General features: G+C 42.0%; 1 protein-coding gene across 1 annotated transcript in view; it reads right to left on the bottom strand.

Annotated features, from left to right (window-relative positions):
* The window catches only part of obscna (obscurin, cytoskeletal calmodulin and titin-interacting RhoGEF a), a gene marked incomplete at its 5' end in the record, with an annotated part of 36,991 nt that extends 15,505 nt beyond the window's left edge, over nt 1-21,486 (bottom strand). The window contains 45 exons of the mRNA XM_084547804.1: nt 22-222; nt 370-556; nt 751-823; nt 927-3,143; nt 3,230-3,410; nt 3,650-4,008; nt 4,100-4,366; nt 4,508-4,774; nt 4,957-5,223; nt 5,432-5,698; nt 5,837-6,103; nt 6,253-6,519; nt 6,745-7,011; nt 7,142-7,408; nt 7,629-7,895; nt 8,010-8,267; nt 8,371-8,667; nt 8,810-9,079; nt 9,418-9,684; nt 9,908-10,174; nt 10,337-10,603; nt 10,742-11,008; nt 11,111-11,377; nt 11,646-11,912; nt 12,537-12,563; nt 12,654-12,920; nt 13,285-13,560; nt 13,706-13,972; nt 14,268-14,537; nt 14,623-14,889; nt 14,989-15,255; nt 15,375-15,638; nt 15,726-15,998; nt 16,219-16,485; nt 16,917-17,183; nt 17,327-17,596; nt 17,940-18,206; nt 18,309-18,572; nt 18,664-18,930; nt 19,345-19,614; nt 19,870-20,136; nt 20,300-20,404; nt 20,504-20,665; nt 21,080-21,346; nt 21,447-21,486. Of these exons, the coding sequence (XP_084403930.1) occupies nt 22-222; nt 370-556; nt 751-823; nt 927-3,143; nt 3,230-3,410; nt 3,650-4,008; nt 4,100-4,366; nt 4,508-4,774; nt 4,957-5,223; nt 5,432-5,698; nt 5,837-6,103; nt 6,253-6,519; nt 6,745-7,011; nt 7,142-7,408; nt 7,629-7,895; nt 8,010-8,267; nt 8,371-8,667; nt 8,810-9,079; nt 9,418-9,684; nt 9,908-10,174; nt 10,337-10,603; nt 10,742-11,008; nt 11,111-11,377; nt 11,646-11,912; nt 12,537-12,563; nt 12,654-12,920; nt 13,285-13,560; nt 13,706-13,972; nt 14,268-14,537; nt 14,623-14,889; nt 14,989-15,255; nt 15,375-15,638; nt 15,726-15,998; nt 16,219-16,485; nt 16,917-17,183; nt 17,327-17,596; nt 17,940-18,206; nt 18,309-18,572; nt 18,664-18,930; nt 19,345-19,614; nt 19,870-20,136; nt 20,300-20,404; nt 20,504-20,665; nt 21,080-21,346; nt 21,447-21,486 (12,939 nt within the window). The remainder of the gene's footprint in view (nt 1-21; nt 223-369; nt 557-750; nt 824-926; nt 3,144-3,229; nt 3,411-3,649; nt 4,009-4,099; nt 4,367-4,507; nt 4,775-4,956; nt 5,224-5,431; nt 5,699-5,836; nt 6,104-6,252; nt 6,520-6,744; nt 7,012-7,141; nt 7,409-7,628; nt 7,896-8,009; nt 8,268-8,370; nt 8,668-8,809; nt 9,080-9,417; nt 9,685-9,907; nt 10,175-10,336; nt 10,604-10,741; nt 11,009-11,110; nt 11,378-11,645; nt 11,913-12,536; nt 12,564-12,653; nt 12,921-13,284; nt 13,561-13,705; nt 13,973-14,267; nt 14,538-14,622; nt 14,890-14,988; nt 15,256-15,374; nt 15,639-15,725; nt 15,999-16,218; nt 16,486-16,916; nt 17,184-17,326; nt 17,597-17,939; nt 18,207-18,308; nt 18,573-18,663; nt 18,931-19,344; nt 19,615-19,869; nt 20,137-20,299; nt 20,405-20,503; nt 20,666-21,079; nt 21,347-21,446) is intronic.
* Between the last annotated feature and the right edge of the window lie 2,103 nt (nt 21,487-23,589).

Here is a 23,589-nt window from a genome sequence, read left to right on the forward strand (position 1 = left end):
GGGAGTTACCATACATCATACCTTTCTCTTCTTCTCCAAATAGGCTGGACACAACCATCCCTGCCGAGCAGGATTTGTTTTGGTGGGTTTGGTCCTCACCAGCCATCTGTCTGGATGAACGGAGTCCAGGACCTCTACAAACTGGCCCTCCTTCAGAACAATACTGTCTTTATTTCCACTGCTTGGACTGCAGTCTGCACGAGCCACGTACATTTCAAATGTCTGTGAAAGGAAAAGTGTAATTATCACATTATATCATGCATCATATTATGATTTAATCAGACTAATCAAATCACATTTCTTTCCTTGATGTTTACAGAGCACATGGAAACACAGTATATAAGATAGAGCATGTAAGTAAAAAAATACCTCTCGTCTATCCTCTTCCCCTTCTGACTCGGATCCAGATACAGTACTTGCCAAAGGTGTATGGGCACGATGATGCTTTGGAGATGCTGTTCTCATTTTACCATCATGAGCACCTATAAACATAAATAAAAGATAGGCTTGGTACACTTGGAAACTTGAGGATCCCAAATAAAAATTTCCCGCAACACTGCCGACCTTTAACTGTCAATAGTTTCTTCGGAGGTTTCAGAGCAGCTGTCCCTTGTTTTTCATCCTTTGGCACTACTTGTTCTGCTGGTTTTGGAACTTCCCTGTGACAATATTCATAAATATGTTTAGTATCTTTACGTAAATGTATGGTAAGCAATGAAATGTGGCGAATAAATCAAATATTTACTCTACCTTGGTATAACTGGGCCAGTCTCAAGAGGTTCCATTATATCTGGAGCTGTTTCATAATCAGAGGGACTGGACACTGTTGAAAGTCGAGTTTAAATAATGAAAATCATATGTGCTGCATTGCATAAACATGGCTTAGCAATAACATCTGTTTTGTCTTTACACCAAAAGTTACTCACTGGAGCTGGCAGCAAGGAGTGAGGATCGTCTCTTCTCTTGTAGACTCATCTGTGTGTCCTGCTCAGTCAGGGTGTAGGCCTCCCACAGAGATACATTCACACTTTCTACATAATTTGCAGCATCTGTTGCTGAAGTGGGCACCTGTGCTTTACTCAGAGGCAAATTCTGTGTCTGTGTTTGGGTCTGGACTTCAGGCTTTGGCGGGGCCAGCTGCAAAGGAGTTATGGCTGCAAGGGGTGGGTGGACAGGCTTCTGGGTTATAGGTTGCGGAGTCTGCAGAACCGTTATGTTTCCATTGTACGAGGTCATACCAAACTTATTCACTACCTCGCAGGTGTAAATTCCACTGTCACTGTTAATCAGGTTTTTGATAACCAGCGTGCATTTTCCACACTCTGTAGTCTCAATACGACATCGCTGGTTATTATTAATTTCTTGGCCATTTTTCAGCCAGCGCACTGTGCTGGGTTTTCCCTCCACAATACACACTAGAGTGAGTGTACCATGGAGATCTGCACTCTGGTTCTTAAACACTTCCTTAAAGACTGGTCGCATGTCTTTGCGGGTTTTGTAGCCTTTGAAGGCAGCCTGAATCTTGACTGCAGCCTCTTGCAGTTGTGGCTCATCCTCAATGATAATGTCAGGGTCTGGTGGGGAATCCTTAGAAGGTTGTGTCTTCTGGAGTGGAAGTTCTTTAGTATGCTTATGTATGCCTTCAGTAAAAGAATCAACAGGCTGGACATGGCGGTGGTCAGCTGGTATCTCAGTCAAAGCCTCTGAGAAAGTTTCATCTTCAGAAATATAGAGGAGAGGAATGTTTTCCACCATCTTTGTCGTTTGCTGTTCTTCCATCCTTTTCATTGGTTCGACAGCCAGTTTCATATCTTGGTCCACTTCAAGTTCTTTTCTCATGGGTTTAACAGGCTGTTTTAAAGGCACTTTGGCTTCGTTCTTTTTCTCCACTATTTCACTGTCTGTTGTTACTGACTGGTTCCTCTCAAACCTGGGTTTCTCTTCAACTTCTTTTCCCGTCTTTATTATCTGTTTTACTGACTGTCCTTCACTTGTTTGGACTACACCTCTTGTCGACTGTTGTTCTTCTTGATCTGTCTCTATTTCCCTTGAAACTTGTTTTTCCATTCCCACTTTTGCTTTGCTTTTTGTCCTCACAGGTGGCTTTGGAGGAGCGACTTCAGCTTCTTTACCTACAGACTTTTCTCTTTGTTCCACTGGCTGTTTGTCCGACTGAATTACAGATGGCTTCAGTGGCTTTTTCAATTTCTCTGTTTCTGTGGACACTGGTTCATTCACATGGTCTCTCTGTTTATGGTCTTCTTCAGAATCATTGATTGTAGTCTTTAACACTTGGGGAATGATCTCCTCAGTTTCCTTTACCATATACTTGACCGGTTGCTTTGTCTCTGTTACTTTTCCTTTTGATCTAATTGGTGGTTTCAAAAGCTCCTCTTTTGTCTTGTCAACCATACCTTCACTTTCATTAGATTGTTCCCTTGTTTCTTTTCTGATCAGCTTTTCTAGTGGTGTCACAGGGTGTTTGTCATCCTCACTGTTTGTCTGAATTATACCCGGATGTTTCACCTTCTTCTCAACTTCACTTGTTCTCTCTTTAGTTTTTCTTAGTTGTGTTAAGTTCAGCTCAGTTTCAAAATCATTTTCTTTCTCTTGACTAAGTTCACGCACAGTGTCAGACAAAACCCTGTGTGACCCACTGACATCATGATCAACTTTAACTAGTTCCTTGATAGTTCCTCCTGGTTGTCTTGTCTCTAGGAAAGTTTCCATTTCCAAAGGTCTAACTGGCTCTTTGACCTTCTTGTCAACCTTCTCTGGTGGTTTCACAGGTGCATTAGTTTTCTTGTACACCTTGTCCTTCTCTTCAGCCCTCTCCAATTGCGTTACATTCTTTGCAACATCAAAGTCTTTGTCCAGGGAACTTGTAGGTCGGATATCTTTCTGAACTTCAATATTCTCCTTCAGCATGGACGGCTTTAGGTCAAAAACTGGCTCTGCATCTTTTTCTGAGTTTGTAATAGATGTTCTTCTATTAGTCCTCTTTTTGGGCTCAGGAGGAACAACTTTTACCTCTGGGAGGCCAGGCTCCTCATTCTCTGGAGCATGAGTTGATTTGGAAACTGAGCCTTTCATCCGTGGTTGTATTGTGGGAGGTTCTGCCCTTGGTTGAGATGGGTGCAGTGCTACACAGAAAAATGAAAAAATATGAACATGGGCAAAATAATCTTGAACCTGTGACCTTGACAACAATATGTCAAGATGCACAAACCTTTTATTCGCACAGTTGCAGTGGTCTCTGCGCTTCCTGCATGACAAGAGTAGCTGCCACTGTCCTCTGGTTGGAGCTCTTTGATGTGGAGCTGGAGGCAGCAGCCATCCTGCTTCATCTCATACTTCCGGCTGGCTCGTAGTGGCAGCTTGTTCTTCTTCCATTGTATTGGCACACCAGGCTTGGACAACTCACAGTACATTGAGGCTGTACCTCCTGCTTCAGCCTCTATACTTTGTAATTCTTTGTTGAAGAATGGAGTGAGCTCTATGTAGGTGGGAAAGAGCACAACAAGATATTGTGTCATATAAGGCACCAAATAAGATTTGCAAATACATTTTTATGATTCGATCTAGGTTACATGATCTGCATACTTCATTGACAGTAACATTTAACTATTTTAAAATTTGAAATGTCTACCTCTGTGTCACAAAGAGATTTGGACATGATAAAGACTAGACATAGTGAAATATTCCATACATACATCATCCCCAAAGCCAATGTGTACTCACCTTTCACTGTTACAGTTGCTGTTGTCTCTGCACTTCCTACTTGACATGTGTAGTTGCCACCATCCTCAAGTTTGAGTTCCTTAATAAGCAGCTGGAGGAAGCAGCCATCCTGCTTCATCTCATACTTCGTATTTGCTCTCACCGGCACCCTATTCCTTTTCCACTGCACTGGCACTCCAGGCTTAGACAGCTCACAGCACAGAGAGGCTGTGCATCCTTCTTCAACTTCAACATTTCGTAAATGTTCTTTGAAGAATGGTAGGAGCTCTAAGTAAATGGGTAATAATTGGATAAAGGTAATCATACAATGTTGAAGAGACAATTAGAAGATAACGTGGCCAAACCCTACAGTACACACCTTTCACTGTCACAGTTCCACTTGTCTCTGCACTCCCTGCTTGACATGAATAGCTACCACTGTCTTCATGTTGGAGGTCCTTAATGTTGAGCTGGAGGCAACAGCCGTCCTGCTTTACTTCATACTTCTTGTTGGCTCTTAGTGGCAGTTTGTTTTTCTTCCACTGCACTGGAACCCAAGGCTTGGACAGTTCACAGTACAGGGAGACTGTACCTCCCTCCTCAGTTTGCACATTTTGTAATTCTTTCTCAAAGAATGGTGGGAGCTCTGTGAAACATTGCCAGAAAGAGAAGGAAAAATGCCCTTTTCATGTCTTTGCTATGCTGACATATGTTACTGACAATTGCTTTTCTGTAACTGCCATGTATATTATTATAGTCTGCCATGCTGTGTGCCAGATTTACAAACCTTTCACTGATACAGTTGCAGTGGTTTCTGCGCTTCCTGCTTGACATGAGTAGCTTCCACTGTCCTCACATTTGAGATCCTTGATGTGGAGCTGAAGGAGGGAGCCGTCCTGCTTCATCTCATACTTCCTGCTGGCTCTTAGTGGCAGCTTGTTTTTCCTCCACTGTCCTGACACCCCTGGTTTAGACAGTTCACAATAAAGAGAGCCTGTACCTCCCTCCTCAACCTCCACACTTGTTAAGTCTTTCTTGAAGAATAAAGGGAGCTCTGGAAAAATGGGTAAAGAATAACAGATGTAACATAATATATTCATAATACAAGTTTGATGTTGGAACAACCTTTTAAGCTACCTATGTTCTAAAAATGTGTGTTTTCAATTTAGGGTAGCATAATCACTACCAGATAGAAAAGCCTAGCACAATAAAATGCAGGATTCTCCAGCTGCACACCTTTCACTCTCACATCTGCAGCGGTCTCAGCCGGTCCTGCATGACACGAGTAGCTGCCACTGTCGTCAGGTTTGAGATCTTTGATGTGTAGTTGGAGGAAGAAGCCATCCTCCTTCATCTCGTACTTCCTGTTCGCTCTCAGCGGCAGTTTGTTTTTCTTCCATTGAACTGATAGCCCAGGTTTAGATACTTCACAGTACAATGAGGCTGTACCTCCCTCCTCATCCTCTATATTTTGCAGTTCCTCTCTGAAAAATGGTGGAAGCTCTGGCAAACAAAAAAGATTCAGAGAGAAACAGAATGGTACCTTCTACTGTGACAAGTCAAAATAAGTGCAGAAAATATTTCTAATAGAAGAGTAATCTTAGGTCCACTGGTAGATGCTTTCAGAAAGTTCAGATAATCTCAAGTTCCTATTTGAAAATCTTGTTCCATGATTAAAAGGTTTACAGTGCCGATTTCCAAATTTACAGACCTTTCACTGATACAGTTGCAGTGGTTTCTGCGCTCCCTGCTTGACATGTATAGCTTCCACTGTCCTCAGATTTGAGATCCTTGATGTGGAGCTGAAGGAGAGAGCCGTCCTGCTTCATCTCATACTTCCTGCTTGCTCTTAGTGGCAGCTTGTTTTTCTTCCACTGTACTGACACCCCAGGTTTAGACAGTTCACAGTAAAGAGAAGTTGTACCTCCCTCCTCCACCTCCACACTTGCTAAGTCTTTCTTGAAGAATAAAGGGAGCTCTGGGGACATGAGAAAATAATAAGTGTAAGAAGAACTGTGTCTGTACATTCATAATACAAAGATTGCACAACAAACAGAATGAAGGTCTGATTCAAAAATGTAATGTTAAAATGATAACATTTTCCAGCTGTACACACCTTTCACCATTACAGTTGCAGTTGTCTCAGCGGCTCCTGCTTGACATGTGTAACGTCCACTGTCCTCAGGTTTGAGATCATGGATGTGGAGCTGGAGGAAGCAGTTATCCTGCTTCATCTCATATTTCCTGTTTGCTCTCAGAGGCAGCTTGTCCTTTTTCCATTGTACTGATAGCCCAAGTTTAGAAACTTCACAGTACAAGGAGGCTGTACCTCCCTCTTCAGCCTCCACACCTTTTAAGTCTTCCTTGAAAAATGGTAGGAGCTCTGAGGAAATGGGTAACAATAGGAAAAACATGTTTGGTAAAGTAGGGAAATGTTGAGACATAATCATAGGAGAACAAAATGAACTATTATGCATACAGTGTCAAGACTTTTCAGCAAAATATAAGATTGCAAAATACAGATGAACACACCCGTCACCGACACATTTGCTGTGGTCTCTGCAGTTCCTGCTTGACATGAGTAAGTGCCTCCATCCTCGGGTTTGAGGTCCTTAATATGAAGCTGGAGGTGGCAACCGTCTTGTATTATCTCATACTTTCTGCTGGCTCTCAGTGGAAGCTTGTTCTTCTTCCATTGTACTGACACTCCAGGTTTTGACACCTCACAGTACAGGGAGGCTGTACCTCCCTCCTTCGCCTCCATATGCTGCAGTTCCTCTCTGAAAAAGGGTGGAAGCTCTGGGAAAAAAAGGTTTAGAGAGAAACACAGTGGGACCTCTACCGTGACATTATCAAGACAAAATTAAATAATTCGTAATAGATGAGTAATGTTAGCTCCACAGGAAAATGCTTATTTTTAGCAAGATGAAATTTAAGACCTTGGATGTGGAGCTTTCAAAGAATTATTTGATATAGCTTGCAGACACTGTCAGATTTACAATTCAGACTTACAAATTTACAAACCTTTAACTGATACAGTTGCAGAGGTCTCTACATTTCCTACTTGACATGTGTAGCTTCCACTGTCTTCTGGTTTGAGGTCATTGATGCTTAGCTGGAGGAGGCAACCGTCTTGCTTCATCTCATACTTCCTGCTGCCTCTCAAAGTCAGTTTGTTCTTCTTCCACTGTACAGATACTCCAGGTTTGGACACCTCACAGCACAAGGAGCCTGTACCTCCCTCCTCAACCTTCACGTTCTGCAACTCCTTTTTGAAAAATGGTGTGAGCTCTAGGAAGGATAATGTGACAGATAAGCAGTGTTTGCTTTATGTAAATTCAATTCATATTATTTGGACTATCACGTAAAAACACAGAGAAAATTTATGACATAAAATTTGTTGTGCAAAAACTTTTCATACCCTTCACTGACACATTTGCAGTGGTGGCAGCACTTCCTGCTTGACACGTGTAGCTGCCGCTGTCCTCTGGTTTGAGCTCTTTGATGTGGAGCTGGTGGAGACAGCCATCTTGTTTCACGTCAAACTTCCAGCTGGCTCTCAGAGGTAGTTGGTTCTTCTTCCACTGCACTGACACCCCGGGTTTAGACAGCTCACAGTGTAGGGAGGCAGCACCTCCTTCCTCCACCTCCACACTCCTTAATTCTTTCTTGAAGAACGGAGGGAGCTCTGTGGAAAAGGTTGAGAGAGACATAATTATACATCTATTTAATGTGTGAGACATAATGGTCATTTGTTGTTAGTTACTGTACTCCCTCTTTGCTAGTGTGTTAGTGCATGCGGTTGAGAGGGAATGTTGAACAATGGTCTTATAAATACACAATCTTTATGTGACTGAGAGTATACAGATATAGAAAAGTTCATCAATTATACATCCAGTTTCACACACCTTTCACAGACACGGTGGCAGTGGTCTCGGCATTCCCAGCTTGACATGCATAGCTGCCGCTATCTTCAAGTTTGAGTTCCTTGATGTGGAGCTGAAGGAAGCAACCGTCCTGCCTCATCTCATACTTCCTGCTGGCTCTTAGTGGCAGCCTGTTCTTCTTCCATTGAATCGGCACTCCAAGTTTAGACAGCTCACAGTAAAGAGAAGCTGAACCTCCTTCTTCAGCTTCTACTCTCTGCAACTCCTCCTGGAAGAATGGAGGGAGCTCTGGAAAAAAGGAAAGGACACAATTGGAGATATTTAGTATTATAGTACAATCATAAATAACTATTTAACAATTCTCTTTAAAATTAAGTAAAAAGGGAAGCAACCCTTAATTACCTGTTACAGTAAGTTTGGCAGTGCTCTGTGCGTCTCCTGTATCACAGGAGTATATACCAGTATCCAGGGGCTCCACATCGTGGATATGTAGTATGTTGACTTTTCCCTCCTTACGCATCTCATATTTATCACCATGTTGAAGGGGAATATGGTTGCGTCTCCAGGTAACCTGGGTGGTGAAGTCAGAGGTGGTGCAACTCAAAGTGGCTGTCTCTCCTTCCAGGACCACAGTGTCTTTGGGCTTCTCCTCAAATAAGACTAGAAATTGACATCAAATTTGAATTTAGACTGACACAGAACAAAATATCTTAAGTGAATTGTTAAAAAATGTACACCCTATGTCCCTTATTTCTCTGCACACCTTTGGGCTTAGGAACAACTAGCAGACATGCAGAGGTTTTCTCCTCCCCAACTACAAATGCCACGGTGCCCGTCTCCTCAGGTGTGGTCATGGTGAGGACTAGTCGGTGCTGGCGGCCATGGTATGTCATTTGGTTCATCTCGTTCTTCTGCAAAGGGCTGGAACCAAGCCACCACACACCCTCACTCACGTCTGCATGGCTCAGCTCACACACAAACACAGCGTCCTCTCCTGCCGTCACTGTTACATCTTGAAGCTCTGTAACAACCCGAACGCGCTCTGTGGAGGAAGAAGGAGCTAGATATAGCTGGCTTTTTAGAGAATGAAATTATTTATTCACAATAATTTAACTAAGAGTAGCCAGTTTCTTCCAATTTAAGTAATATATTCCAGTATATCAGTGAATAATGAATGAAAGTCCACTGCAGTATACACATACCCTTCACAATCAGCTTGCCAGTAGTCTTCTTGCCTCTGGTGATACAGCAGTACTCTCCAGCATCTTCCAGCTGCAATTTCTTTATTTCCAGAGTGTGTGTAGGGCCTTTCTTCTTTACAATGTAACGTCCACCTTCTTCCACCACGTTGTTGTCCTTCCTCCAAGTGACTGGGACATTCGCACTGGAAACTTCACAAGACAGCAGCACCGATTTCCCCTCCATCACGGCTTGGTTCTCTAGTTCCTTCTCAAAGAATACTGACGCTGCCGCTGGTTACAGAAAACAATGTGTTACTAAACATGAATTTACATTGCATTAAGTGAAGGCAACTTCGGCAAACTCTTGTGGAAGGCTGTGATTATCATGTGAATACAAGATTTACATGCAGTGTGAAAGGTTGATTTTGTCACTGTCCCCAACCATTAAAAAGGTCACCAAAGGGAAATGACAGTCCCCATCTGCAGGGTTATAAATTCAGAGCCAACAGAATAACAGACTGACAACAGCTATGCCAGATTTGCAAGTACTACCACAGAACATGCAGGTGCAGGTAATAGAAAACTAAAATTATATAAACGTGGACTGCTGTAAAATACATTTCAAATACCTCTGACGTTCACTTCAGCTGTTGTCTTCTGTTCCCCGAAGATGCAGCTATACTCTCCAACATCCTCTGGCTGGATGTTTCTGATGGTCATCTCAGCTATCGTCCCCTTCAGTGACATCTGGTATCTTCCTCCGTGATAGAGCTGGTCCTCTGCCTTCCACCACTGCACGGGCACCCCGGCCTTAGACAGTTCACAGCGAAGGGACACGTTTCCTCCTTCAGGGACCTCTTGGTTCTTCAGACCCATTTTAAAAGTGAGGGGAATAGCTGTGGATGTAGTGTGACAAATCTTCTTCAATCAAGTGAACACACATGGCGCAATGGAAATAATGGAAATAAAGCAAATACAATATTACGAATGAGAATATTTCAGTAGGTTAGGCAAAGCTTAATCTTTTAAGTTTAGAAATTTATTGCCATTCCTTACTTCATGCAAAGTCTAAGAATGTGAATGCACATCTACATGCTCACATTTACACTCTGCTCTTACGTGTAATTGTCACATTGGCTGTGGTCTTGGCATCACCGTAGATACAGCTGTAGAGTCCGCTATCCTCCAGCTGAGTGTTTTTGATGGTCAGCTCCATGATGCTGTTTCGATTTTTGATCTGGTACTTGAAATTATTCTTCAGCAGCTCGTTTCCTTTTCTCCACTCAGCGGTAAGGCCAGGCTTAGACAGCTCGCAGCTCAGTGTCAAACTGTTCTCCTCCTCCACCTGCTGGTTCTTTAACTTTGTCTTGAATGTGACAGGTGGAGCTGCAAGGTGAAGGAACAAGAAGAGGTTACTTTCTTTGGCTGATTTCTGTTATTTTACCTTATTTCTGTGATTTCTTTCATGTTCAGTTCCATCAAACGAGTGCCAGGTTTTTAGCTTACATATTTTTGAATCATGTTTTCAGTCTAGAATCTATAAATTACCTTTAACTGTGAGCTCAGCAGTTGATTGGCTATCTTTAGTCTTGCATGTGTATTTTCCAGCATCATTCTCCTCCACGTTGTTGATGATCAGTTTAGTAAAACGTCCCTCCTGTTTAATCTCATATTTGTATCCAGGCTTCAGTATGACTCTGCCTTTCCTCCAGTCGACTGGAGCTCCAGGCTTGGAGAGCTCACAGCAGAAAACTCCACTGTCCCCTTCTTTCACCTCCAAATTCTCAACCTCTTGCTTAAATGTTACAGGACGTGCTGAGAAAAAACAACAACATATTTAAGCAAAAGCTGAAACAGGAAACAGCTTGTTGTCACTCATCTTTCCACACTTCAGCATTTTTAGATTTCTTAATCATCTGCCATGTCTACTTCGTCTATGTCAGTGAAGCATACCTCTTACTTTGACGTCAGCCGAAGTCTCAACATTACCAACTAAACAGTTATACTCCCCAGCATCTGTGAGAGTTAAATTTCCAATGATCAGCTCAGCCACCCGTCCCTCTTGCTTCATTTGATATTTTTCTCCCTCCTTCAAGAGTTGAGCGTCTCTCCTCCACTCCACTGGAACTCCTGATTTAGAAAGCTCACAGCGTAATGTCACATAACCCTCCTCCACAGCTTCCTGGTTCTTCAGCTTTTGCTTGAATGTCACTGGGATGGCTGAGGAGGGATGGGCGGAGGCAATGAAAATGCGAAATAAGATGTGCAAATTACCAAAGCATAATTATTATTTCTCTTTATATAATGTGCAATGTGTCTCACCAGTGATGGCGACGGTTGCTGTAGTTTTTACGTCATCACAAACGCAGCTGTATGTTCCACTGTCCTCGGGGAGGCTTTTTCTGATGAGGAGCTCTTGCACGGAGCCGTTCTGCTTCATCTGGTATTTCTCTCCATTGGTCAATAGGTCTTCTCCCTTCTTCCACTGCACAGGGACTCCGGGTTTGGAGAGCTCACAGGAGAGCGTCACGCCATTTCCTTCCTGCACGTGAATATTCTTCAGTTCTTGAAGGAATTTGATGGGGCGTTCTGGAAAGGGGCGCAAGGGAAATGGTCAACTTGAAATTGAAAACATTGTTGTATGTTGTTTGTTTGTTTCTCCTTACTGGTAAAGCGCATAATGTTAGTCCAAGTATCAGACTCAGACTCTTTTAAACTTAGTTCTACGCAGAGATACTCATTTTTGGCATGTTTATACTTTACTTTTTGAAATAATGTGCATTCAGGAAGTTATTAAACACTCTCAAAATCACTAAAATAACAACTTAGAATGTATAATAGTAAAACCAGTACTTACCATTCACCACAATCTTAGCAGTTGTCCTCTGTTCTCCACATACACAAGTATAATCTGCAGCATCTTCCACATTGAGGTCTGCTATCTTCATCTGCACCTGCAGGTCCTTCTTCCTCATCTGGTATTTGTCTCCATTCTCCAGGAGCTCTCCATCTCTCCTCCACTCCACAGAGGGGGCAGGTTTATTGAGCTCACAGTGCAGAACCACACTGTTGCCCTCTCTTACCTCCTGGTCAACCAGCGGTATCTTGAAACTAGGCGGTAAAGCTGTCAACACCCAAGACCCAAAAGGAAAGTTACATGGAACTGACCACCTAGAAAAATATCACCTAAAAACTTAAAATAACTCATGCGAGAGGTGTTTTGTAAAATCCATGGACAAAATGAGCAGCGATGGAGAACAAGTGGGCGTTTGCTAACAATAAGTGTCATGCTCATAATTATTTAGGGTATAAATATGTATACAAAAATACAGTAAATGGATATATTTATTGGGTATAAATATGATTTAAATTAAATCTTCTAGTCAATTATAATAGATTATATAATAATCCATTATAATCCAGATAATGAAGTTAATCTTCAACAAACTCAGTATTATTCTGGCACCAACTAACTAACATGTAATATGGATAAAAACTACTCTGCTACCGATTCTACTTCTACAGCTGAGGAAAAATGAGGCGAGGGAAGCTTCTACCTAAACACCCAAATGAGTATTTTTTTTACCCAGCTTTTGAGAAATAATGTACAGTACACATACATTACTGTGACATTAAGTCATGAGCAGGGTTAAAAAAAAAAAAGGATGGGTGACAAGTTCCTAACAAACCACATAATGAAGCTAGTGCTAACAGCACAATGTGTCTATTGACTATTGTTTTGGCTGACCTCTTTGCCGTCTGCGCTTTGGAGATTCTGTTGAGTGCATAATACATAAATATTCAAAAAAATGGAAAAAAATGTGCTTTATAAAATTATAGTGATATCAGGACTGTTTTGTCTCACCTTGGACAATGAGCTCAGCAGTTGATTGGCAGTTTTTAGTCTTGCAAGTGTATTTGCCACCATCGCTCTCCTCCACATTGTTGATGATCAGTTTAGTGAGACATCCCTCCTGTTTCATTTCATATTTCTCTCCGGGCTTCAGGATGACTCTGCCTTTCTTCCAGTCCACTGGAGCTCCAGGTTTGGACAGCTCACAGCAGAAAACTCCACTGTCTCCTTCCTTCACCACCATGCGCTGGATCTCCCGTTTAAATGTAACGGGAAGTGCTGTTGTAGGTAGATTATTAAGACAGTTTGGTGGTTGCTATGCTATTCAAGGTTCACTCTCACTAAAATGGGATTGTCTCCTTGCAAACATAAAAAGCTAACAATTTTATCTGTTCCACATTTTCTTGAGGCTATGAAAACTTACAATTTTATATAATTTAACTGAATTTTGGATTTTAAATTATTTCTAGATATGAATTTGAAATCTAATGGGATCTCCATTGAAGACATGTGTTGCAGAGTCACAACTGCATCATGCATACTAACAGCTTTTTAATTACAAAGTATTTTTCATGCATTATGTAATACAAAGAAATGAGTGACAAAAACCCATAGACTGATGTATCTTCAGAGGCAAACTTACGTTTCACTTTGAGTTCAGCAGTGGTTTTCTCATCTCCTGTGACGCAGCTGTACTTCCCTGCATCTTCTGGTTGGATGTTGAAAATGGTCATCACCGATGTCTTTCCTTCGAGTCTCATTTGGTACTTTCCCCGACAAACCTCCTCAGAGAGCACCTTACCCTCTTTTTGCCACTGAACTGGGACTCCTTTCTTTGACAGCTCGCATTGTAACGTGGCACTGTTTCCTTCTTCGGCTTCCTGGCTCTTCAGGCTCACTTTAAATGTAGCAGGAACCGCTGTGTCAAAGAAATACACATGCTATTTGTACATGTTAAACAGTGTGAAGTCACTTATATGAGGCTAAATATATGTACTGTGTCAATAAACAAGTAATGAGACACAGCTGATTCATTTTACTGCACACATGAAACACAAACATACCAACAACTTTTACAGTGGCCTTTGTCCTCTGCTCTCTACACACACAGGTGTAGACACCGCTGTCCTCTGGTACAGCATCTTTGATGGTCAACTCCAAGATCGAGTCCCTCTGTTTTATCATGTACTTCTCTCCATTCTCTAGCTGCTCTCCTCCAAGCCTCCACTCCACTGGGACACCTGGTTTAGAGATCTCACAGCACAGTGTGATGTTGTGTCCTTCCTCAACTTGAAGGTTCTTCAGCTTTTGCTTGAAGGTGATGGGAAGAGCTAAAGGACCAAAATTATGTAAGGTTATGACAAAGCACCATTAGCCAGTTCTTGTGCATTATTGTGCTACTTGGCTTTTGAATAAATGCACCCAATGATAAATACTCATGTTCATATTGTATCCAAAGGGGATCTAATTAATCCAAACCAAACTTTCATTGGTTTTAAAATTGGATTTGGTATGTCCCGACCAAGTTATGTTACTGTGTCAATCTGATTGTATGTGTTTTTGACTCCATGACGGATAAAAAATAATATTAGAAACAAATAAAATACTATGAATAAATGAGTTTACCATTAACTGTTAGAGTAGCAGTGGTCTCTATGTTTCCACAGATGCATGTGTAGATGTCGCTGTCCTCAGGTGCCACATCAAAGATCTTCAGTTCAATAAGCATATCTCTCTGTCGCATGTGATACTTCTCTCCATTCCTGATGAGTTCATTCCCCCTTTTCCTCCACTCCACAGTGTGACCAGGTTTAGACAGCTCACAGCGTAACGTTGCAGTGTTGCCCTCCTCGACCAGTATGTTCCTCAGCTTCTGCTTGAAGGTGACTGGGAGAGCTGAGGAGTCATAAGATCACAGATTAGATATATAATTATGGAAAACCATTGAGGTTTCATTTCTTATTGTTCTATAAATTCTTACCATTGATTACAAGGGTGGCAGATGTCATCTGATCAGCACACACACAGCTGTATACCCCACTGTCCTCAGGCACAAGCTTCCATATCTGAAGCTCCAAGGTGGTCTCCCTTTTCCTAATCTGGTACTTGAACCCATTCCTCAGCAGCTCATGTTCTTTTCTCCACTCTGCTGGTATCCCAGGTTTGGAAATTTCACATCGCAGGATGACACTGCTACCCTCTTCTGCTTGCATGTTCTTCAACTGCTGTATGAAGGTAATGGGAATAGCTGGAAAACAAGATGTGGCCTTTCATTTCCATGTTGTAAATTACATGCTTTTGGCAAGTGACCACAAGCTTATGTCAATGCATGTTGAACAAGCTTTACCCTGTACTTTGAGGCTTGCTCTCGTGTGGTGGTCTCTGCACTGGCATGTATATTCTCCTGAGTCCTCAAGTGTCAAAGCTTTAATGGTTAGACAGTTGATAGTCTTCCTCTGTTTTATCACATACTTGTCTCCAGGCCTAATACTTTCAAAACCTTTTCTCCAGTGGAACTGTACCCCAGGCAGAGAGTATTCACACGTCATAGTCACATCTTCTCCTTCTTTGGCCTCCATATTTTTCAGAAGCTGAGTGAACTCTGCTGGGATGGCTAAGAAAATATGACAGATAGGTGAATCCATCACTCATTATGATCCTACTTGTCTTTACTTTTCGTAGTGCATACTCAACAATCACTATATGGTAATGGGAATAACATCCTATTCATACCTTTGACAGTGACAACAGCCCTAGTTGTAACAGATCCAGCACTGCACTCATACACCCCAGCATCACTGTTGCAAACCTCTCGAATGGTCAGGCGGGCTTCACAGCCAGAACGACTGGCAAAGTATCTGGAGGAGTGCCACATCAGACAGCCATCTTTGTACCACAGTATGTGGCATGGCTTTGAAGTCACACAGGACAAAATCAAACCACCTCCTTCAATAGCCTCACAGTCTTCCATTGCCTTGATAATGGTGGGCCGCCTCTCTGGTAACACATACTACATCTGTTAGTTCAATGGCAAATGTGACAGGATATTACACATGAAACCTCACAAGAAGATCAAAGTCTCACCTCTAACCAACAGTGAGGCATAGGATCTTTTGTCTCCTGCTGCAAATGAAATAGTGCCAGTGTCTTTTCGGGCAAGCTGTCTAAACGTGAGGGAGTGGTAGCCTCCTGGAATCATTTGGATCTCATTGAGCTCATTTGTATAAAGCAGAGTCTCGTCCAGATACCACTTGACTCCGATGTAGTCACTGGGACAAATTCGACACCTGAGCGTGACAGTATCGCCCTCGAGACACTCCACATCTTCTAATTCATCCAGGATCAACACCTTCTGACCTAAAATGACAAACATCTCATAAACATCATATACAGGAGGTAGACGTAGCATCATCATATTGGCGAAGGTTTTTGGTATAGAATTATGAACCTTTACTGGTTTACAGCACATTGTCTATTCAGCTGTTGAATGTTTACTTAATGTATATCAGTTTGTGCACAGTTTGAACACAGATAATCTACAATGATGCAATTCTCCACAGTCGCTGCACAGTCTCACCCTGCACTGTCAGCTGAGCCCGGCTCTGCATGGTACCAACGTCACACGTGTAAATATCCGTGTCCGATTTCTCCAGACAGGTGATGGTCAGGGACAGCACCACACCCTTCTGCCTGATGACATATTTCCTGCCAGACCTCAGCTCCACCATGCCCTTCAGCCAGAACACGCGCTTGGCCGGTCGCCTGGTCTCACACTCCAGGGTCACCTTACCCTTTTCCTCTGCTCGAGTGTCTCTCAGTTCCCTCGCAAATGTGTGCTGAAGTTCTGAAATGAATAGTGTAGTTCAGAAAATTACAGAGTAAGTCTCTCATTTAAACAGGTCAGTTAAAAACCATTACTTACCATTACTATATCATCATTACTGATTACTATATCGTCATTACTGATTACTAACCCGGTCTGAATTGGTGAACCACATGGGTTTATTCTCAGTCCTAATTTATTCATCTTGCACAATATTATGTCTACACACTACAATTCATGCTGATAGTACAGCACTACTTTTAAGAATTTCCCTAAATATGGCCAAGTCCACAGTTCACAACTGAAGCTTGTTTACCAATGTGCAACAACTGAAAAGTATAGAAATTAAGTGGTAAAAAAAAGTTAAAGAATATGCATTATTACTAAATTATGTTAAGTGTTAAGTAATAATATAAAGCATTAAGCAAATAATAACACCTGATAAAATCTACCTCTGATCTCCAGCTTGGCACGAGAGGCAACACCATCGGCCTGACAGCAGTACTCTCCAGAGTCTCTGATGGTGGCATTCTTGATCACCAGTCGTGCCAGGTTCTTCACCACGCTCATCTCATACTTGGGACTCTGTCTGATCAGATGCCCATTTTTCAGCCAACGTATGGTGGCTTCTGGTTTGGTGATTTCACAGCTCAGCTCTGCATCCTCACCAGGCACTGCCTTCACATTCAACAGGTCCCTGAAGATGTGCACTGGTTTCTCTAAAAGACGGCAGATGCATATTGATTCTCATTCACTTGCCGTTACAACCAACAGCTTAAAACAACAGATACTTTAAGACATTTTATGTATGACTGAAATTTATTAAATGGCCCATGCATATCTGAGAGAAACAACAATTTACCTTTAACAAAGAGCATTGTCCTACAGCTTAAGTCTTTAACTGTGAAGACCACATCTCCAGCGTCAGTAAGAATAGCATCTCTAATGGTCAACTTATACGTGCGTCCATTGTTGATAACCTGAATACGGCCATTGGTAGCTACCATCTGGCCATTGATTGTCCAGGAAGGCTCACTATCAAGCTCATGAGAGAGATGGCACTCAAAAGTGCAGCTTTCGCCCTCCAGGACTGAAGTTGTCTTCATACGCTGAACAATGGTAATGTGCAAGTCTGTAAATAAAGAATAATAAAACAGCTATATTACAATAAGAGTACTTTTGCAAAGCTTTATGCATTTCATGTTAGGATGTTCCCACCGTGCATCACATCTCAAAGCATCAGGATTAATGAGTAAGAAAAAATATTTCATACCACTGAGAGTAATTAAATACAATTCAGAATTAATACAGACTTATATTAAATCATTTTGATTCCCAAGGTTGTTTGGGGAATGTTCACAATTTAGAAATACTGGAATCAAAGCTACCTGCTATACTTGTGTTGAAATTTATGTCAGATTAATTTGACTTGAAACTTGATTTTAAAACAAAGTACTATTCTTTCTGAAACTCACCATGTACTGTAACTTTAGCCTTGGTCTGACTGGTGCCCAGGTCACAGGTGTACTGTCCAGCATCATCCTTACTCAATGAATGGATAATCAGTGCCATGGACTTCCCAAACTGGAGCAGCTCATGCTTATCATCAGCTGTCAGGTCCACGCCATCCTTCCTCCAGATAGGGGTCATATTCTCTTTGGAAATTTCACACTGTAGGCAAACCTCCCCTTGCTCCTCTCCGACGACATCCTCCAGAGACCTCAGGAATACTGCTGGGCGCTCTGGAGCCACACAACAGCATTTCATTAATGATATTCATACTAATCAAATTTAAACATCACAAAAACTGCTAATCATGCACTTCAGTTAATCACATAGCTGACCTTTGACTTTTAAGGTGGTTGTCTCAGTAAGAAGGCCTGCTTTGAAGGTGAGTCTACTTTCCTGTGGCCGCAGTTTCTTCATTGTGAGGCTGTGCATGGTGCCCATGTGCTGGATCTTATTGATGGCGTTGGAATAGATGCGGGTATTGTTGAGGAGCCATTCCACATCAGCAACCACATAGTTGAGTTCACACGTGTATCTGGCAATGCCATCCTCCTCGATTTCCACCGGCTCAAGGTTTTTGACCAATTTCAGTGTTCGCACTGCAATCCAAAGACATAATAAACTATAAAAACAAAAGCTTAAAGATGCAGTATAGTAATTTTAGTTTGTATCAAATCATGTTTAACCTACCTTCTACTTTAACATGGGCTGTACTCTGTGAACCTCCAGCCATGCAGCGGTACTGCCCTGCATCCATCCCTGTCAAGCCATGAATGATCAGTTCGGCTCGCTTCCCTTGTCTCTTCATGCTGTACTTGTTTGAGGTCTTCATAGCTGTACGACCTTTAAACCACCGCACCACCCTGGGAGAGGGGGCAAACTCACAGCTCAGAGTCACAGAGCTGTTCTCCTTCGCCTCCACATCATCCAAGTGGTGGACAACCTGAAGAGGTCTTTCTGGAGGTGAGAGATATACAACCATCATCACTAGGTTTTTCTTAACGTAAAAGACAAATACACTCAAAATTAAGACCCTGCTGTAAGGAATGCTCTTTTTACATAATACATTGTTTGGACATAAAATAATCTGTGTTATGTAAAATAATCCCTCCAGTATCTATCAGTTTAAATTTCATCCAACTGAAACTAAGTGCAATGACAAGTCATGGTTGTAGTAGGCTAGCAGCCAGGTGATATATCATAGGGTAAAACTGTGCTGCCCGTGGTTACCTCACCTTTTACATCATCACTGTGTATTCTACACTCATATTTCATTGCGAATCATCATTTTATCGTCTTAAGATTAAAATGACAACTTCAAATCAGTTTGCCCATGTTTTTGCATTGTATGCTGGGGTCTATGAAACTCACCTTTCACAGTAAGCTGAGCAGTAGAACGACTCTTTCCAGCAAAAAAGACCACAGGGCCTGACATGGAGCTTTCTGTGGAGGTGAGACACAGACTGTGGAGGGTGCCCTCCCTGTCAATGTTCACTGCTGTGCATGGCTCCAGAACCTCACCGTTCAAGGTCCATTTCGGGGGCCTCCCTGATTTCAGGCTGGTCTCCACTTGGAATAGTGCAGGCTCTGGCTCCATCACCTCCACTGATTTCATCCCCCGCACTATGCTGATAGCCTGCTCTGCATGCACAGCCACAATACATATTAAGACTAATGCACAACTCCTGACTCATAACGTTAGAGAAAAACTTCTGATTGCATCATTCACACCTTAGAAACCCAAATGTTAAGTGATACTTGACATTAAATAAAGACACTTAAAAGGTGCCTTAACTAAAGGTCGACTGAAGTATGGGCTCATGAATGTGTGACATTTTGAAAAGCACAAACCCAACATTTTGACTGTTACGACTACTCTGACCGTAAGCATCTCACCCTCCACCAGAAGCTGACAAGATGTTTCGTCATCCCCTGCATCACATGTGTAGGTGTCTTCATCTGATGAACAGACGTCATCAATGGTCAACTGTCTGTAGACATCTTGGCTGATTAGTTGGTACTTCTTACTGGGCAGGAGCTCCTTCCTGTTCTTGTACCACCTGACCTGAGCATTAGGACGTGATACCTGGCACTCCAGCAGACCTCTGTGGCGATACATGGCTATCTTGACCCTCAGAGGACGAACTATTTGAACTGGGAGCTCTAAAGCAGGGAAGACCAGACTTTACTATTTAAGTTATAAAACTGTGTCAAATGTTAATTTATTACAGCCTTACAAGAGATACAACTTAATAATTTATGATTTATTGCCTTCGTATGTTATATTGCTTCATGTCTGATATGAAGTGAGAGTCTGGTAGCTCACCTTTTACTGTGAGCGTTGCATAGGATGAGACACGCTCTGCAGTGAATCTGATCCCTCCTGCATGTTCTGGTCTGACTGACTTGAAGAACAGTGTGTGAGTTTGACCTGAAGTCAAATTTAGAACACACATTGGTATTAAACAATTACAATACAAGACATGCACCAATAAATAAAAAGTGATGCTTAAAATACTCAATCTTATACCCTGGTGTCTGATCTTGATGCTGTCCCCTGGTCGGATCCGGCAGTCATCTCTGTACCACCGACCATCCACATCCACCTGGTTGACCTCACAAAGAAAGTTCACCGGCTGACGCTCGATCGTATCAACATCCTCCAGCTCTTTCACAATGCAGATGTGCCTAGCTGCCAGAAAATACCCAAAATATGACTCTACACTTCATGAGAGAGGTCTGTAATTCATTCCTCATTGTTCCCCTCATTGTTCCAAGTACAGATTATACCAAATGTTCTTGATAATTATTTTTCTGGGTTCAGTGGCTCTAAAGTGATACTATTACAGATGCATCTCAAACAGGAACATTTTGATGGTTTATGCCTTATAAAGGAAATCTCAGTCTCACATATTACTGCTGATTGTTATTGTTCAAACCTATGCATCCTTAAAAACAAATTTTCCTCCACTGAGTGTGTCGGGCTATTAACTCGTGATGAAGTGTCTTAGACAAGAATGTATGCATATACCTTGACTTGGCATACTGATGCTATGCTTGGTCAATTGTAACCCTGAAAGTAGCTCAGTCTAATGTGTTACCTTACCTCTGACGCTGAGCCGGCCTGAGCTCTGAATGCCGTTGGTTTCAAAGGAGAACAAACCAGCATCGCCCAAAGACACTCTATTCAGTTTGAGGGAGTGTTTCTTCCCGTGCGTGCTGATGCGACAGTTAGGCTTGGACTTAAGTTGCAAACCATCCCTGGTCCACACGCCCTCTATGTAAGCCAGATTCAGAGTCACCTCAAAGGAGCAGCTCTCACATTCAGACACCTCCACATCCTCCAAGCCTTTCAGCACCTGCAGACGGTTTTCTGGTAAACCAGAAACCCACACCCAGCGTTAGACATCTAGATGTTACTCAGTACAAGTACAACACTGAAAGGTACTGTTGTTTGTGAGAATAAAACTTACTTGCAGCTGCTACTATTCCTCCAGACATATTGTCTCCCATGTCCTCTGCTCTTATCTCAGGGTAATTGGGAACTATTTGCTTTCCTCCGGCTGCAACTACACTAAAACATTACAAAAGTTGATAGTAATTTGTCTTGCCATAACACGTTCGCCAAATAATTCAGCCCATTCGCGCAATTCACATGTACAATTTTGCAGATGTTATTTTGTAAATGACCTGTTGCAGTATATGCCGTGAAATACTTTTGTAAAGAGTTGCATTTCACATGCAAAACATATGTAAACTTCCACTTCCAAAATGGCAACAACACCGGTCTATCAAAATGGGTACACATGGTATCACTCTCTCATCCCTGTGATGGCATGCCAGTCCCCCTCAGTAATGAAGAGCATTAGAAATCTCTGTCACCTCACTTGGCTGAGCTCAGCACCACCAATATAGACTCTGCTGTGGTGCCACCTCCATCAGGCTGCGTGCGTTGATCACAGAAGAAGGGGAAGCTTTGAAAGATAAAGAGGAGGCCCAGTGAAAACTACCATTTACGGAAGTGATTGATATGAAATTGGAGAACTTGAAACAACTTCCAAGAGCAGGTTCAATCGGCTTTATGGGTAAATGGCATTTCAAGATGCGTCACACAACAATAACAATGACTTTGCAAACAATGAGGTTAGATGTAGAGACCTAAACTAAATCAAAATAGCTGACGGTAAAGAAGTCATGAGTTTAGGCATAGAAAAAAAAAACATATCTCGTATGATTTAAAATGTTCAATTGACACCATATTCAGCTGGGATTTTCTGTTGGGTTCTAATAAAGTATCCAAACAAAAATTATAAATAATTACCAGACAATGAAACAAGAACATATCAGTGATGCACCTACCCTCAGTTGAAACAGGTCTCTTCCAGAAAGAATATATCCTCACATACCATTGTGTTGTACCAGTTATAAAAAACAGAGCACTTTCACCTGAAAAAATAAAACATCCACAAGGCAATGGTCCGTCCGACTGTTGTCTTGTTTTTCACAAAGCCTTTACAATTAACAACGAACGTTTAGGCAGAGGAGAGTATGTCCAGATTTGCTTGCTGCATCTCAATCCCCAAAGAGGACAGCCGATAGTGCTTTCTCTTTTTTCCATTCTGTGATGGAGCATAGTGCTGAACAGCTGACATATTTCTCCCCACATGCTAACCTCTAAAATAGCCTTCTGTCAGTATGAGGGCAAAGATAACTTTGGGTTTAATGGTGTGAGGCAACTCATGTTCAGCATCAATGGAACCACCAAAAACAATCAAAATGTATACAAGAGGCTTAGTGTGTTGGATGGTTTTCCAGTGATTGACAAGTTCAGAGGAATTTCACTGAGGACATCTCAGTCAATGTAAAGTACATGTATTTGAATTCTGTTACCCTTACATAAGAACATAGGTTCTCAGACATTTCTAATAAAGCAGAGCACTGTATGCGCTATGAGACTGATGTAGTTTACTCACATGCTTTTAACATTATTGACCCACATCTGTCACTGTCCTACAGCTCAGGTTAGAGAGATCAAAGTCCCTGAATCTTCACAGGGAGTTTCCACTACCACAGTTGAAATGCCTTGAAAGATTAAGGGATATGAAGCTCCCATTTCACTGGGTCATCACTACTGAGTCCAGACATGAAAGCCCCTACGCATGTTGCCTTGCACAGATTAGCATAAACTGTCTTTCAACAATCTGCATTCCCTTGTGAACCATTACTTATACTAGAGGAAGCAATGAGTTGGCCTGCACATCCACAAAATGTACACAATTGCTCAAAAGGAGTCAAAAAAAAAAAAAAGAGAAGAAAATGTTACATTGTAACATTCATCATTCTACGCAGTATTAAATGGTTAATACCAACACACATTTCCGTAGCTTAAGCTCCAGTTTAAGGCTAAAAATAACATTCCATTAATGTTACCGTTTACACAATTTATACATGGGTTTCCATTTTCGGGGTTCCCCAATGCAGAAAGACCAAAGCTAGCACCATCCAGCATTGTGTACACCTCAATTTGACAGACAGCTCCATGTGCCAGAGAGCACTCTTAAGTCCAGTGAAACTCTATCGACAGGATAATCTCTGTGCAGGGAACAAAAACAACTT

This window comes from Chelon labrosus (genome assembly GCF_963514085.1).
Source record: "Chelon labrosus genome assembly, chromosome: 7".
In the NCBI taxonomy this organism is placed as follows: Eukaryota; Metazoa; Chordata; class Actinopteri; order Mugiliformes; family Mugilidae; genus Chelon; species Chelon labrosus.